Raw genomic sequence first — 17,891 nt, forward strand, 5'->3', positions numbered from 1 at the left:
CTTCACAGGAAAAACATAAAGGTTATATAAAGCTGTGGATACCCTACTCATAGCATGCTTTCTCTATTTAATGAACCATTTAGGTTACTATATTGCACAATTTATGAAATTGCTTCAATTTTTGCATTTCTTCAAATGGCTATAATATACCAAGAGAAACAGTGGATGGTGTAATTCACAAAATAGCCCATGTACACATATTTTCTCAGCCTCTCCTCTGTGAAGGATGTGTGCGATACGGAAGCATTGCTAGAGGGGTAAGACTTTCAACCAGAGGGGAGAGTGCCTGCCATCCTAGAGCCTACACTGAGGCAGGATGGATGGTCCACCTATTCCAATATGTTTAATACTGCCCGTCATTTCCTATAATCACCAAGTCTTTGGAAGTCAGTCTACTCTGACCAAACCAAAATTAGGTCAGATCTCCTAAGATTGTATTCCTTCCAATATTAACATCTTTGACCTTCCAAGTGAGAAAATATAGATGTGAGGAGTTGGTAATAACTTTCTATGGCTGTGTAGCAAATTACCACAAATATAGCAGCTTCAAACAATATTCATTTATTATCTCATGCTCTCTGGAGGTCAGGAGTCCATGTATAGCATAAGTGGGTTCAACATTCAGGGTTAAAAAGGCTGAGATCAGGTGTTGCCCAGCTGTATTCTTTTCTGGAAGCATTGTGGGAGAATCTGCTTCCAAACACATTCAAGTTTTTGGCTGAATTTATTTCCCTTTGGAAGAAAACCTGAGTACCCGTTTCCTTGCTGGTTGTTAACTGGGGTCACTCTCAGGTCCTGGAGGTCACCTGCATTCCTTTACACAGAGCTCCCTCCATCTTCAGAGTCAGCAATGGAGCTTTTCCTCCAGCTATCTCATGCCAAATCCCTTTTATGATTGAATCTCTTTGTCCAGGAAGAGCCAGCCCCTTTTCAGGGATCACCTGATTAGGTCAGTCTTGCTGAGGATAATCTCTCTATTTTAAGGTCAATGCATTTGGGACCTTAATTACATCTTGAAAATTCCTTCACTGCAGCACCTATCTAGATTAGTATTTGATTGAAAAAGTTGATCCCTGGAAAGTGTGGCTCAGTCAGTGTTAGAGCATCGGTAAAGCATCAGCCCTCACACCCAAGTACCTTGGGTTCGATTCCCGGTCAAGGGCACGTACCTGGGTTGCAGGTTGGGTGGGTGTGGGAGGCAACCAACCAATGTGTCGCTCTCACATCGATGGTTCTTTCTCTCTTTCTCTCTCTCTCTTCCCCTCCCTCCATTCCACTCTGTAAAAATCAATGGAAAAAATATCCTCGGGTAAGGATTAACAAAAAAAGAGAAAAGTTGAAAGAATGTGTGTATACCAGAGAGCAGTCACCTTGGATGCCATGTAAGAATTTGACCTGTACAGGCCCAACCCCACACTCCCTGTTCTCCATTAAATGCATCCCATCCCTCTTAAGAAACACTTCTCAATTCTATTATCACTGTATTCCATTACTTTGGAATAATGGAAGTACAGAAAGAGCGCTGAAGTTCTGGAACTAGAAAGAGCTAGTTTGAATCCCCTCTATGCTATGGGATTTTGAGTAGATTACTTGATATCCCTCAGAGCCTCAGTTTCCAGAGTGGTAAAAACTAGGGCTAATATCAATGACCTCTATGGCCTGAAGAGAATTAGGAAAAGTAATACAATGGCAGTCACCTGTCCTATGCTAGACACGTAGCAAACTTTAGGTTCCTGACTTGTCACCCTTCTGAATGTTCTGATATAGCTCCCCCAATCCACATCTACTTATTTGATATAGAGGCTTGCAAATGGGAAAAACTAAGATTTACAAACCCCAAAACTAAGTGATTTTTAGTAAATAACCTAACCATTTTCTTGAAAATTCTACATTGTGCTTCTTTTTGGAATTAAATAATTTACTGGTGTTGACTGGTATATATTCATTAGAAATTTTATTTAAAAGTGTAATATCTTTCCTTGCTTTTCACTATTATTTAGAGATTCTAAGACCTTCTACTCCCCCAGGAGAGGGGAAAAAATATTTCATGAAGACAGCCAAGCAGTCAGTAGACTCCCACTATTAGGGAAAAAAAAAATCCCAAAATATCTGTTAAAATGCTATTGGTAAGAGATTTGGCAGGATGATGATTACATGTGGGTAGAACAGCAGTTTCCATAATAATTATGTGGGTTGAGTACAGATTTTGAAAAAAAAACACGCTGGGATGTGGCCTAATGAATGTTCTCATTAACCTTAATAGCATCAGGTAGAGAAGGGAGAGGACCATTTTGGAGGGGAAACCAGTTAGCCTTTCAGAATCATTTTATAAGGCACCTTCGACAGCGCTGGTTTCTCAATTAAAATGAATATATGCAGTTGTCTGAACAGAATCCTCTATAATTTGAAGTTTGCCTTTTAAAGTCTAATTTTCTAATAAGTTATATTAAGCATCTCTTGAGTGCTTAATATGTGCCAGACATTATAATAAATCTAAGAATGAGGAGCCATCCAAAACATGAAATTTATATTCTCCTTGGGGAAAGCAGAAATAAATGTGCCTAACTTTAATATGATGATAAATGCGCAACTCAAAGCATCATCCCATTACCGCTTTGAGAACACAAATCTTGTCTTGTTCGCCACTGTAACCCCCACACTTAGAGCGTGTTACCCAGACCTGCTCAGTGAACAAAGGAATAAACGTCACGTCACAGTGTGGAGGGAGCAGAGAGGAGGGAGCCATGAAGCTGGAGCAGGGGGAGCTGAGAAGGGTTTTTATAAGCTGCGTTCAAGATCCCAAAGCATGAATTGGATTTTATCACATCGAGAAACACGTGAGGAGGCGAGAGGCTGGCGCGCTGTGCGAGGGAACAGCGTGCTCAAGGGCGTGGAGGTGTGAACGTGTGACATAGCTGAGAAATAAGAACCAGCATGCCGTGTCTCTAACACACAGCGTGGCTGGCTAGTGTCAGCAGCAGCAATATCATCGTGGTGAGCAGCACTAGAGAATTCAGTGAGCAGAATAGCCGTGTGTGCCTGGCACACCCAGGATGAGTCCCCCCCGTTTCCCCACACCAGCCCCGCTCACATCTCTGATACAAATGTAATGACTGCAGGAATAATAGTCATTCTGATGCCTACATTTTTAGTCTGGTATTGCTCCTTTGGAAACAGATTTTGAGGTGATTTATTTATGTTGTTTACTCGTGGCAGATGTTTCCCCAAGAACTCTGTGGTTATACTAAACAATTGTGTTGCCATTTGAGAGTTCAAATAATGAAATCCTACCCATTGTATGTGATTAGCCTTCCATGTATATAAATCAGGAGATTGTAAATGGAAGAACTAAGAGTTTGAAAACACCTAGAATAGTAATTGAGGTGATCGGAATAATCTCAGGAGGCAAGAAAGGAATGTGATTTTCAGTAAGTGATGATTCTGTGACTACAAACCTAATGGATTATACTTTTTGTGGACGGATTGAGTATAAAGGAAAGATGTTCAGATAGTAGGATAAATGAGGAAACTTCCAACAGTCTGGAAGTCCTCAATGCCTGTTCCAGCAGGTCATGCCTAATGGACTGTTGTCTTAGTGAGGGCGTGTATCGGAACCTACCACAGCGTCTGTGCAGTTAATGCATAGAAGAGGCATTCAGATGCTCACTGAATTAATGAATGAGAATGAATAGAACATGAAGACTGTTATTAAAGGATCACCTCACGCTACATACATTTTTCTGTTTTCCATAGCAATAGCTTAAAACATATATTGATAAGAAATTAAAAAGGAAGGATAGATTATGTTGTGTGCATTGTAAAGTTTTACAATTTCATAAGGGAGACAAACTTTAAAGTTACTTAGCTTCTCTATATTAACATTCAATAAGTCATGAAATTTGTCTTCATAATTTTCCAAGAGTTTTTTTTCTCCTGTTAGCATGTAGCCCTCAGGGGCTCCCACATTTCAGAAATGTATTTTGATATTAAATCTAGTGGTTGTAAATCCTGCAGTAATTATTTTATAGCCATAACCATTGGTATGCTTTATATATCAGTAATTCAGTACAATGAATGATAAAAATAATAATTTTAAAGTTAAAATATTTGTTATAAGTATATCATGTTATAGGGTATCAGGTCTTTACAGTTCTATAATTATCATTATTTCTCATTTTTTTGAGTGCCAACAGCTATTATTCAGCATACAAAAACATAAGCAAAATAGGGTGGGTTAAATATGATACTGGAACCACATATAAGAAAAGTGTTAACTTGTATTTTTTAACATTCATTGAAATCAATTTTATATACAGAGATTAGATAGATATCCAGGAGAAAAGAAATGCTAGAGAGCATATAAAGGGAAATATAATCATTGTAGAGCCAACTTATATTAATTTTCTTTATTTTTTTAGCCAAACATTTCTTCCTGTATTATGTAAACAACGACATGGAGCTACAGTATCCCTAATTTTCTCCCATAAACCAGAAGAATCCCCATTACTCCCTCTAATCTGCACACCTAGTCCTAGGGATTCCTGGAATTGCTCACAAATAAGGCCCATCCTTCCCACGGCTGCTGCTCGAGATCAGGCCCCATAGGCTTGCCTGGCCACTGCAGCTCCTTTTCTACCCTGGGTCTCTAATGTGCATCGATAACCGCTCTGACCTGTCCCTCGCACCGTTACCACTTCCAGGGCTTACCCTCTTCGTGTCCTTTCCCGCCTCAGAAGCCCCCGGGCTCCCCGTTACCTGAAAGATACAGTCCGGCGCTTTGGGGACAGTACAAAGGCCATTGACGATTGGCCTCCTCAGCTCACTGTCCCCTGCGCTCCCTGCCTGGTGCATGCTTCAGAGCTGCAGCGCTTAATACTCGCTATTCCCAGGTTCCCAAATTCCTTCAAGTATCTAGAACGTTTCAAAATACTTTTATTGCTCCACTATCCATGTTTCAAACTTGAACCTTGTCACCCTGTGAAGAGTGACTCAGTTATCCGCTGTCTCTCCCAGCACATTTGGCTCGTACCTCTAACAGTCTTCCTTTGTATGCGGTCATTTATTTATCTGAATGCCCTCCTCTCCCCTCCTTCCTCTAGACTGTGAGCTTCTGGAGTACAGTGTCTAAAACCTATTTATGTTTTTCCCAGTTTCAATACAATTTCAGCACATAGTAAATGTGGTAGATTGCATTTTTTTTTTTTACAGCATTCATTGATCTACTATGTGGGAAAAATCATATGCACCTGTCCCATTCTGGTCCGGTTTGTCCTTATGATTTGTTGGGGCCAGTTGAAATGTGTGTCACTTCTAATCGGCATGCTTAAGAACCGTTTCATGGTTCCATTATGCTCCTCTTTTTTTCCCCTTCAACAAGACAGGCTACGTTCCAGAAGGAAACTGCTCTTTCAGCCTATGTCTCAGAGTGAAGGTGACATGGAGCAGTTTATAGGCCTGCAAGTGAACCTAAAGGCTGAGCAAGAAATGAATTTTTGTTCTAAACCACTGAGTTATTGGAACTGTTTAGTGCCACAAAATAATCTAATCCATGATAGGTACATATTATAAATGTTGAAGAAAATAAGAAAAGTTGTAGACATATAGAAGGGAAATTTTGACTGGGGAATTCCAGAGTCAATTTTGTTTTGAACAAGACCCTTCTGTTGAAAACAGAGAAGAATTAAACTTTATGTGTCGATAATTATGAGAAGTATGGAGTTGGGGTTTGAGAGGAGAAAGAGGGAAGGGTAGATCATAGAATAGGAGTATATATTTTGGTAATGCAATCTTAGGGGGGAAAATAAAGATAAATCCTTGTGAAATGAGCATGTCCTTAAGATGTCTGCAGGGAAGATCTAAAGGGAATCTAAGGAATCTGTTGAGGTGTTTTGAGGATGGGTTCGTAGTGAAGATGCCTCCTTTAGTTAAGCCAACCTAAGTAATTTTAAAATGTTTTTTCCTATTTCAAATATCCAAGTTACTCTGTTTCTATAGCCAAAGAAAGACTGGATGCCTAAGGGAACATCCAAATTAAGAATTTATATGTACACTCAGTTCTCATTATTCACAGTAAGTATGTTCTATAAACATGCACCAAACACTGAATAAGTGACTACTGATCATTGCTCCTAGGAGAAATATAGGCTTAAATTGCTGTGAGCTTCTAGTCACAACATGTTCATCAGCTCGTCAATACATGACCTTGCTTATGTGTGTTCCTGTCTAAAAACACCTTATTTTGTATGTATATTGTTGATTCATTAAACTCACAGAAAACAGCACTTTATTCATGGCCAAATGCAGCTGATTTGATATATGTATTTCCTATATAAGGTATATTGCAGAGTTCTTGTGCTTGGGAACTCCGGATAACACATTAGCACTATGCTTGGGGGTTATTTTCAACAGCAAAATCAATTTTTTAAAAAAAAACAAACACAAAAATAAATTTTAGCAAATAGGTGAATCTGAAAATATAGAATCTGTATATAATGAGGATGGACTCATAATCAGCGAATTGGAAAGGAAATAATGAAATGGATTAGAGGAGATCGATAAAAAACCAACCAGTGAGAAGAGAAAGAAATTAAGTCGATGATGGATGGATGGACAGACGGACGGATGGTTGGATGGATGGATGGAAAGACAGACAGGTGATAGATGGGTAGATATATAGATTACAGGTAGATAGGAGATACATACAAACATAAATACATACATATATACAAACAAAATCTAGAAAAGTGCCTTAAATGTGGTATATTTCCAGTTTGTTTCCTTATCTTCCTGCCCTTTTTTTCCTGATTTGGTAAAATATTTGTCATCCAAGGGCATGAAAGTAGTGACAGAATCTTGACAGTCCACTCTATCAACACAACAGAAAGCATTAGATAGTAGAAAATTAAACTCAGTTTTCTTGGTATTTCATTTTACTTTTAAATTTATTGCTCCTTACGTAGAGATACCCTGTCATCTTAACACAAATCTTAGAAGCACATTTTTATGAAAATGTTAATTTTTAATAACCTAAAGTCAATACAGCACCATCTAACTTAGCCAGCATGGAATGAAGTTTCTTGAGACTTACATAGCAGATAATCCCCAATAAGTTTAAATAGAATAACCCTGTTTTGTCACATAGATATTGGAATTTTCTGTTTACACACAAAAACTCCTCTATGATTTTTATTTTGCTGTTGAATGAAAACATATAGGCCAAAATTATTTTAAACTCACAACTCTAAATATCTCTGGCTAAATTCTTAAATATAGAAAAGAGATATACCTTTTTTTAAAAAAAGCTAAAGAACATGATGAGAGATAAGTAGATTAACACACTCTGGTTCTGACACTGTTTCACGGAACTATAACCTCCAAAAAAGTTTATCAGGACTGGCTTTTACAATCTCCATTAAATTCAATAGATGAATTGTGAAGGGTAAATTGGGCCCATTATAATCTTACATTTCTTATGCAATATTCATAATCATGGTTTTACATGAGAGCAAGCTAGTGTTAACAAAAGGAGCAATTTACATTCTCTCTTCCTTGGAGATTGGTGCTTGACGAGCAGAGCTCCCTGCCCCGTTCGCAGCACGCCCATGCATCTCCTCCAGTGCCAGCGAGACCCACTCTCATATCAGTGATACGATAAAGCCTCCAAAACAGAGGGAGAAAATGAGGCAAACAAGCCCACTTCATTTCAACTTGTCAGCTTTAAGTAAAATCTGCAGCTGAAAATAAAAATCTGGAGGGAAGACAATGTGTGAAGCAGCAAATTTCCACACAGGGACGAAACATATCGCATTATTATGTTTTTCCTGATCTGACACAAACGTTTTTGAAATTTCACCATAGATCATTTTTAATGACACACCTTCTTGTCAAGCAGGACTTAGAGGAAGAAACCGTTAATTTTGTTAGTTTATTTTTTCTCCTCTCCCACCCACTGAGGCCTTAGGAAACATCTCAAGTTGTCCCTAAGCCCCTATGATGTCTTCATGAGTATTTGACGGCCTCTGGAACAACTCTCACTATCAATTTTTAAGTCAGAGTTGATATAGAAGAGTGTACTAAAAAAAACCTAAATGCTTTTTGCATTTATGTTAATTACTTACTTACATAATACTTCCCCTGGCACTGATTTTATATGCAAAATATTGGAGCATGCTCCTTGCCTGCAGAAATAAAGTGTAAAGGATAAGAATGTATTTGAAGGATGATAAAAAGGAATTAACAATCCTATACATAGAAATATCTTAATATCAATTAAGTGAACAATGATTGTTAATGTGAATCTTTCCACTCAACCCTTTCCATATCCCTTCTCTTCCCTCTTAGTGTTCTTTTTTCCTTTTTCATTGTTAATTTTCCCTTGACTTTCTTTATATTTCCTGAAAGGGCACTTGCACCTCTTCCAAGGCAGGCCCGCCCCCTTGGGTCGCAGCAGGTGCATAGCACAAGTTGTACAGATTCCCGTGGGGGAGAGGACGGGAAAAGTCAGTGTCTTTTTTCCCGAATGTCCCAAGGTGTGAACACATTTGATACAAGCATCATTTCATGTCTTTTATTTCCAGTGTTGTGTCTCATGTACTTTTCTAATAAGCTTAGAATACTTTTCCTTTTTCTGTTATACTCAGACCATTATCACATGAACTCTCGGATTTTAACTCTTTTACTTTAAAATTCCCAGAGTGATTACTTTGAGTGATCAGTGCACAGAATGATAGCGATATTGAGGAGTATGTCCCCTGACACCATCCTTGATGGCACATTGTTAAGATGTTCTTTCAGTCACTCTAATGTAAGACAGAATTTCGTTTGTGTATTTTAAATGTATTAGAGAAATAGGATGGGATGGGAAAGAGTATATGAGCTGTGGACTACAAGGACTTCCATTTGAGGCTCTGACAAATCAATGTTTAATAGAATGTCCATAATCAATCAAGTTTTTTTAACCTCTTTATAGTTCACTTGTAAAATGTAAAAAAGAAAAAAAGAGTATCATGTCATAGGATGGTTAAATTAATAATAAGCATGTTTTAGAAATATTTTTATTCTTATTTTATGATCATTATAATAATTACTATTAAGAAAAAAAATGTAATTAAAATTAACCTGACCTAGCTATAAAATGTTAAGTAAATAGTGTGAATGGTGATATTGTGCAGCTTCCAGGCATACATTGTATTTTGCAACCAGTAAAATTCTGCCAAACCATTAGGTTATTTTCTGCAGTTCAAGGTAAGTGGGGTTGGCAGCTTCCAGCCCTCTTAGACCTAGAGTTTCCTTTGCGTTGCATTTTTTTTATTTTAACAAGCTGCTATCTCAATAATCATGTAGACGTCATTCAGGACCCTCGTGTGGCCTGAAGTAGCCACTTACTGACATCTCTTCGAAAGGAAAGCCGGTGGGATCAGCAGCTTAGGAGATACCTGTTCTAAGCTGAGGGGTTTTCTGTTTCCCCACAGTGATGGCTGGGCTGACAGGTATGACGTGACGGATGGCTATCAGCGAGAAGCTGTTGGTGGGATCACGATCAAGCTCCAGTCTCCCGACGTCAAGTGGTTCGATGATTACTATCTGCAGCTCCGGCCAGAAACAAACCTCCGAAACCCTTGGTTTCAAGAGTTTTGGCAGCATCGTTTCCAGTGCCGGCTGGAAGGGTTTGCGCAGGAGAACAGCAAATACAACAAGACCTGCAACAGTAAGCGGATCGACTGTTTCCTTGAAAGTGGTTGAGGCTGAGGCTCCACCTTAAGCGAGCAGTGTCACGGGGCTGGCAGTGGTTACCTGTTAGAGAGGAGGGCTCTTCCATAAACTGACGGGATATTGCTGCTTATAGTGGTTAACAGGTTCTATTCTCATCTAGAAAACATACCAGAGCAGCGTCCACGCTATTGAAATTTAAAATGATTAGAATGTTTACATTTATATCATTCAAGAAATTGGCACTGGGCTAAAAGGGTAACGTGAGCTCCAGAGTAGAACTGTTCTTGACATCCTCAGAGGCAACTACATACTGCTCTTTGAGTATTTTTAGTAGTTAGCCCAGTGTGAGGCACTTAGTAAGGTGTTTATATATCTGAAGAATGACTGAGGGAATGTTGAAGGCCAGAGCCAGTTTCTACTTGCACCAATAAACCATAAAATCGTAGCAGGGAAGTGCTATATATAATTATGATATTTCAAGATATAACCTGAACAGAGCCATTCATTCAGTCATTCAACAAATATTTATAATGTGCCAAATATTGCTTAGTTGTAAGAGCACCAAGATGAGGAAAACTAGTTCCTGCCTTCAGGAGTTTAGTGTATTTTAACAGAGATAGTCATGCCAACAAAAATTGCAATTCAATATTGTTAGTGCTATAAGAGTTAAACGAACGGTTTGGTTATTATTTGTAGCATGTCCAGAAGGAATCTTGACTCTAATAATCAGATAGGATCAATATGGATATACATGTCAATGCCTGAAAAGGTGAAGGTTTGTTAAAGTTGATAAGGGACTTGTTGGTACTGACTGTATTTGCATAGGAGTAAAATGTTTTAGTTGGTGGTGTAGGCGCCTTAGTCCATGACGCTGGAACACAAGGGTGTATTGGGGAGTTGGTTTGAAATCCTAGTCCATGAACCAATCCCAGGCCCAGGGAGGTTGTCACATACCAGCACCAAAATGAGGAAAACGGGAATAAAGTAGTGAGTTTTTCATAATGCATTTTCCCCGGAGTTTAAGTCAATCCTATGTTTTTGGTATCAGTTCATTCTTTTGTGAAATGGTGGAGGTAGTAAATGGTGATTTATGACTGTTTTTAAATGTCAGTGCTTAGTAAAATGACTCCACAACCTTGTGCCAGTCCCCGTTTGGGTAGAGGAGAGGAGACAGGTGCTGGGGTGTGGATACTGTTCTGGTCATTGAAATCCAGAAATCATAGAAGCATGGTGTGAGACTAGGTTTGCTTCTCTCCCGCTTTTCATATCCTGCTAACTCTTGACCAAAATCCTTGAATGCTTATTTATTTACAGCGTTTTTACTTTTTATTTTCATGAATAAATGTGCATTTCAATTTCATAACTGTTTCCATATTTTTCACAGTTCTATTCAGTTTCTGAAGGACACAGACTTCTTTCCTCTCTTGAGATCTGGGGAGCTTATGCCTCTCTGTTCCCATTCAGTGATTATGTAAAAGTGATTATATGTAGCTACACTGGAGGAGTTATACAGGGTAAACAGTATATTTGATCTCACCTTTAGTTCCTCTTTACTGAGGAATTAGCGACAACCCCTAACCAGTGTGACTAAGAGAATGTTTCCAGATGGTCTTCACCTTTGTGTATACATATGTTCTTCTTGTCCCACTCCTTTTTGTGAGGGATATCTTCTATTGAAATAGTTCTTTGTTTCTCTTACTCTTTTTTTCCCTGCTGGAGGTCTTATTTAGATATAGTCTTGAAAAACTCTTTGATTCCCATGGAAACATTATTTCTATGGAAACGTTCTTTGAACCTGTTGCTGCAGCTCTCTGTCTCTCACATGAACACCCTGGTGTGATTTCCCTGCTCAGAATCTGTTCCTTACTCCACTACTGGAAATCTCTCTTTAATCCCCCAGCCCTTGGAATCTTACCTGACACCAGATGTCATTTTGTACATAAACATGGACACATGTATAATACCTCTATTACTCCTCTCCATGAGGGGAGTACTATTTTTACCCCTATTTTAAAGATAACGAACCAAGATTTAGAGACAAAATAACTTGTTCAAGGTCACATAACTATTAAACCCTGAAACTTAGGGTTAAACTCAGATTTATCTAGAGTTTAACCAATATACTCCACTAAAACGGTAGAGAATTATAGTTTTACAAATATCTCCATCAAGTTTGTGTTATTTAATCACCAATATATAGGTCAAAGATACCAAAAGGAAAAAATAAATCCTAAGTTTATTTGTGTATAACTATGGAATGCAATAATAGAAACTCAGATGTTCACTAATCTCTATGTTTGTTTTACCTCATTTCCTTGTTTACTCAAATGTCCTTTTAGCACCTCAGTCCCCATCTTCAAAAAGGCCTCAGGGAGTTTATCCATACCTGTGACACTACTGCATCTGTATAGTGTTTCCCTAGATACTATAGTGTCCTTAAGGCCTTTCGCCAGGCGGTATGCAGCAGACAACTATTTTTAAGTTGGAATGGTAAACAAATATTAGGAGCTTATCATTCATTTCAGACAAAAAGGCTCCTCCTTATTCACTGCCTGTAATAAATAAACCTAACAGATAGTTCAGTAAGCAAAGTGTCTTGATACAAAGAGTAGAAATACCCATAGCCTCTTAGGAGCTTCTTGGGAGGCAGAGTGTCAAAGCTAAGAGAGGCATCTAAATCTAGTTGTCTAGAACTACTGGTGGCCTTATAATGAATGCAGTAGTAAAAAGCTGGGTAACCAAAAAGTTGAAGGACAACTCCTAACCTTAAATAAGTAACAAGGCCATCCTGGAAATAGACTGACTCCTAGAAATTAATTCTGAATAGGTATAACAAAAAGTGATTTTTAAAAATCTGGATGGAAAACCAATGTGACTAATAAAAGCACAATGTTAACGGCAATGCCCCTAATACTACCTTAGTACAATTTTCCAAGTACGATTTTTCTTTAGAGTGATTTATTCATAATACATAATAATACCTGGATGACAGTCTGTCATTCAGCTCCTTCTAATTTTCCACTAACGTATTGATGAATACATCAATAACAAAAGCAAGACAAAACTCATGTAATAGCAATTGTAACTAAAAGTGAGCGTCAACAAAATGCAATGCCAGGAGGACTTTCACCAAATAGCCATAAGGCCTATGCAGTCAGAAGAAAAGTCCATAGAGTTTCTTTTCACAACATGTGTGCATGTGAACACACACACACATACACACGCACACACCAATGAGTAAAAAAGTTAAGTTTGGAAAAAGAAACTAAAGAGACAAAAGAAACTACTATATGGGGATGAGTAAGGTTTTATTCAGGAAAAAAGGTGATAGAGTATATGAGAATGGAACTATTGGGTGGTTTTGATTGAATAAAAATTTTAAAGTTCCTGCATTAAGAAACATAATAAACAAAGTTAAAAGGCAAAAAAAGATGTCATATATGATGCCCAGCTGGCGTGGCTCAGTGGTTGAGCCCATGGGGACCCGTGAACCAGGAGGTCAAGTTCAATTCCCAGCTGGGGTCATGGGCTCGATCCTCCATAGGGGGTGTGCAGGAGACAGCTGATCAATGATTCTCTCTCATCATTGATATTTCTATGTCTCTCTATTCCTCTCTGAAATTAATAAAAAACATTTAAAAAAATTTTTTAAAGATGTCATATATGATAATCTAAATATTCATTTCCTTGCAAGAAAAACTCATGCAACATTACAGTATAAATATTTTTAAATAAATGCACAATGGATAATATATTGGCAGATGCTTCATAGAAATGAGTAATAAACATAAAGAAAAAATTCATTCCCATTGTTAATTAAACAACTGCAAGTGTTTTTTATATTTCTATACTTTTCAAACATTCTAAAATGAGAATAAGTTATTTCTTATTTTAAAAAACAACATTTCAAATAATCATTTTAGGACCCATCCCTGTCCCCCCACCACCCACACACACATTTTTTAGGAAGGCACTTTCACTTATGTGTGGTGTGTGTGTGTTGTTGTGGAATAATGTGTATATATGTGCATAAAATACGCAAATGTTAAGTGTACAGTTTGATAAGTTTTACATATATATATGTAGATATACATATACACACACATATATATCTATAACTATTACCCAAAACAGTGATATCAGAAAGTTCCTTCATGCCTAATGCCAATAAATAACACACCCCATTAACATGAATTCTTTCAGTGTCTGTTAGTATTGCTTATCCTGCTACATTATAAAAATGGAATCTTACATTATTTACATTTTTGTGTGTAGCTTATTCCCCTCAATATAATGCTGTGGGGTTCATCCCTGTTCTTTCATGTAGTAGTAGTTTATTCTGTTTTATTTCTGCATATCAGAACTTACCAGTTCTCCTATACATGGACATTGGGATTATTTATAGTTTTGTGTATTATAAATAAAGCTTTTAGAAACATTCTTGTCTGTATACTCTGGCAGACACGCATCCTATCCTGTTAGATGTAGCCATAGTAATGGAATTGCTAGGTCATAGGCTAAGCATATGTTTAGGTTTGGTAGTTAATGCTAACCAGTTTTCCAAAGTGGTTGAACTGATTTATACTTAGAGCAATTTAAACTGAAAAGCAATTTAAACTGAAAAGTATGGCAGTTTAAGTTGCTCTGCACCCTTGCCAACCCTTGGTACTATTTTTTTATTTTAAACATTCTGTGAGTGTATAGTTGTATTATATTATGATTTTGGTTGGCATTTCCGTTATGTATTATGAAGGTGAGCTTCTTTTCACATTCATTGGAAATTTGGGCATCCTCTTTTGTAAAGTTTCTGTTCAAGCCTTTTGCACATTTCTTTGAGTTGATTACTTTTTTAATATCTATGTTAAGAGCTCCTCATGTTCTGCGGATATGAGTCTTTTGAGAGATATGCGTATCGTGAAAATTGCCCAATTAGAGCACAGCTTATTACTATTACCTGTTTTCTCTCATTTGCTATTTGTTTTCTGTTTGTCCATTTGTTCTTTAGTTCTTTATTTCTCCTTCATTATTGCCTTCTTTTGGATTAATCAGGAGTTTTTATTACTCTATTGTAACACTGGTCTCAACATTTTTGTTTCATTTCTTGGTATAATTCATTTGGAGTTTTCAATAGAAATTACTATATGTATCCTTAATTTAATACAAACTATTTTAAGTTAGTTCTTATTTACATTCAACAATCTTACATATATTTAAGTTAATTTACCCTCTCCCACTTTTTTTGCTGTTGCCATGTCATTTACTTCCCTCTGGCCATCACCGCTCTGCTGTCTGTGTCTGTGGGTTATGGGTGTATGCTCTTTGGCTAATCCCTTCACCTTCTTTCTCAGTCCCCCCTCCCTCCTCCCCTCTGTCTGTCTGTTCCATGTGTCCATGCCTCTGTTTCTATTTTGTATGTCAGTTTATTTTGTTCATTAGATTCCACTTATAAGTGAGATTGTATGCCATTTGTCTTTCTCTCACTGGTTTATTTCACTTAGCATAATAATCTCCAGGTCCATCCATGCTGTTGCAAAAGTTAAGATAAAGAATATTTAAAATACTTTTAAAAATAAAAAGTAAAAAAATTATAATTTTTTAAAATGCAGGTTTTCGTCTGTTCAGGTTTATTTTTTTTTTCTTTTCAGTTTTTTTTCCCCTTTAAAAACAGCATTCCATATTTATTTTCCTGGATTTCATGATTTCATTGAGAAGTTAGCCATGATTCTTAACATTGTTTCCCTGATGTCAATATGTCTTTTTTCTTAGCTTTTAAGATTTATGTGCTTTTCTTTAAATTTTAGTTGACTGTGATGAGAATAGGAATGAATTCCCTTGCATGTTTCTAAACCTGTGGATTAAAGCTTCACATCAGTTTTGAAAAGTTCCCAGAAATTATTTCCTAAAACATTCCTTTTGCCACATTTCTCTGTTTGCTCCTTCTGGTACCATTACACCAATTGACTGTATCACACATGTGGCTTTTTTTCTGTCCCTTCATATCATTTTTCTCTGTGTGCTCAGTTTCATTCTTTCCTATTATTCTGGTTTCTATTTCACTAATCATGTCATCTCCTATGTCCAGTCTGCTATTAACAAAAATAAGAGGTACTTAATTTCCAATATGGAGTTTTACAATCTCAGAATGCCAATTTAATTCTTGGTATAGTTTCCAATTTTATGTTAAAGTTCTCCTTCTCATCCATTTTTTCCAATCCTTTACTCTGTTTGCTTGAACATATTGATTATAGTTATTTTATGGTCTTTTTTTCTAATTCTAATATCCAGACCTTTGGCCAGTGTACTTCTATTGACTGACTTTTCTTAGGTATTGGTCACATTTTATGCTCCCTGGCACATGTACAGTATGTTTTCTTTTATGTCAGACAATGAGTTGAAAATCACCATAAAGATTTAATTTTACGTTATTTTTCCCCTACTGATAGTTTGCCTTTTCCAAATTCAAAGAAATTGGGATGGCGTAGGTTGTAGCATAAAATAGCAGCAGTCAGCCTCTGGTTAAAATGTCTTTAAGGAACAATTAGCACAGAATTTTAATTGAGAGCCTAGCTATTATATTCCCTGCCCTGGATGACTGACTCACTGATTTTTACTATTTTCGAGCTTTGCTTTCCAGCCTCCTGCACCATGATGTTTCTAAAGTTGGCATGTATCTTGAGGAGCAAACTAATTGAAGTTTGAGCAGTTTCCATTCTTCAAGTGGATCTTTTCTTCTAAATGATAAAAAACAATGGGAGGTTTCAGTCTTTCTCTTCAAAATCTTGAGCCTCTCAGGCAGCCTCCAGAATCAGCACCTGAATCAGGAGGGAAGGTGGCTATCATGCCTTTAGGGCTCCCGGAGTTTGTAAATTCACATACCAGGTCATTTCAGTTGCCAAAAGTTTCTCTAGTTCCTCTTTTTTCCAGCGGTGTCCCATGCGAGGGGGAATTACACCTCCGCTTCCCAAGGCAACAGCTCATGTCCTCTCCCAGAGCCTCAGAACGTGACTACTTAGAAACGGCATCGCTGCAGATGTCACTGGGCAAGGTGAAGGCACACTGAAGTAAGATGAACTCTTAATCCAATAGGCCCGAGGTCCTCGTAAAAAGGAAGTGACCCAGAAACAGAGAGGCACACAGGGGGCATGCCATGGGAAGACACAGGCAGAAGCTGGAATGATGCAGCAGGACAGGACTGCCAGAGTGACAGCTGCCCCAGAAGCTAGGAGGAGGCCAGGGCACTCCACCCAGAGGCTCTCAGGAAGTGTGGCCCTGCTGACGCCTTGGTTTGGGGCCGCCAGCATCCAGAACTGTTGTTTTAAGCCACCTAGTTGTGGTACTTTGGTAGGCAGCCCTAAGAAAGGAAATTCTCTCCATTTAGACCAAGCTGCATTGTCACCTGGGTCCAGACCCTGCACGTAGCCTCAGATAACAAAGCAGCTGGTGCCACCTGCCCCCTTCTGCGGGTCTCCTCTCTGCTAGTTCATTTTCTTTGTTGCTTCCTTACACCTTCACTGCCTTTAAAATTTATTTTTTTTATTTCTTTGGCTTTTATACTTATGCAACAAAAGAATTTTCATTTGCCTTCTTTTCCATCCTGCCTAACCCAGGAAGTTCCTCCTTTACTCTTTATACTTAATTATCACCCTCCTTCAATCCCAATCTTGATGTATAAGTAAGGCCTGTCATTTATAATTTCTAAAATATTTATACTTTTCTTGATTTTGGTTTTATTTTTAAGCATTTAAAAACTTAAATCAAAATATTCCTATAACCCTTACATTGTATATGTTTTAACTGTGTTGTATTGTTAAAAAACAGTGAGCCCAATTTTAGTAAGTTTTACTTAAATTGCACAATTATGACTTAAATTATAAGTTAAATTAATAATGAAAATATTAAGAATATAATTTAATTTTTCTAATTGTTCATTTAAATTACCTAGTAATAAAAGCTATGGAGAATTTAATTAATACTGTTTTATAATAACTGTATGATAGTCTATTTTTGAACCAATTTAAGGACCCATTTCCTTTACAGTTATACTCTGACCCCACTGACATTCAGTTGCTTTCTCCTGTCTATGAATTCTCCTTGTCACCTCCATCACCTTCCGGAGGCGACATTAGCACACAAACATCCTCACCTGGATGTCCTGAAGACACTGCATACTTTTGTATCTA

General features: G+C 37.5%; 1 protein-coding gene across 3 annotated transcripts in view; it reads left to right on the forward strand.

Moving 5' to 3' along the window:
- Positions 1-17,891, forward strand: part of GRM5 (glutamate metabotropic receptor 5) — a 377,398-nt gene that overhangs the window by 255,773 nt on the left and 103,734 nt on the right. For all 3 annotated transcript variants that reach the window (XM_081152626.1, XM_081152627.1, XM_081152628.1), the window contains one exon: positions 9,471-9,706. In XM_081152626.1, the coding sequence (XP_081008752.1) occupies positions 9,471-9,706 (236 nt within the window). The remainder of the gene's footprint in view (positions 1-9,470; positions 9,707-17,891) is intronic.

This window comes from Miniopterus schreibersii, assembly GCF_964146895.1.
Source record: "Miniopterus schreibersii genome assembly, chromosome: 12".
Lineage (NCBI taxonomy): Eukaryota > Metazoa > Chordata > Mammalia > Chiroptera > Miniopteridae > Miniopterus > Miniopterus schreibersii.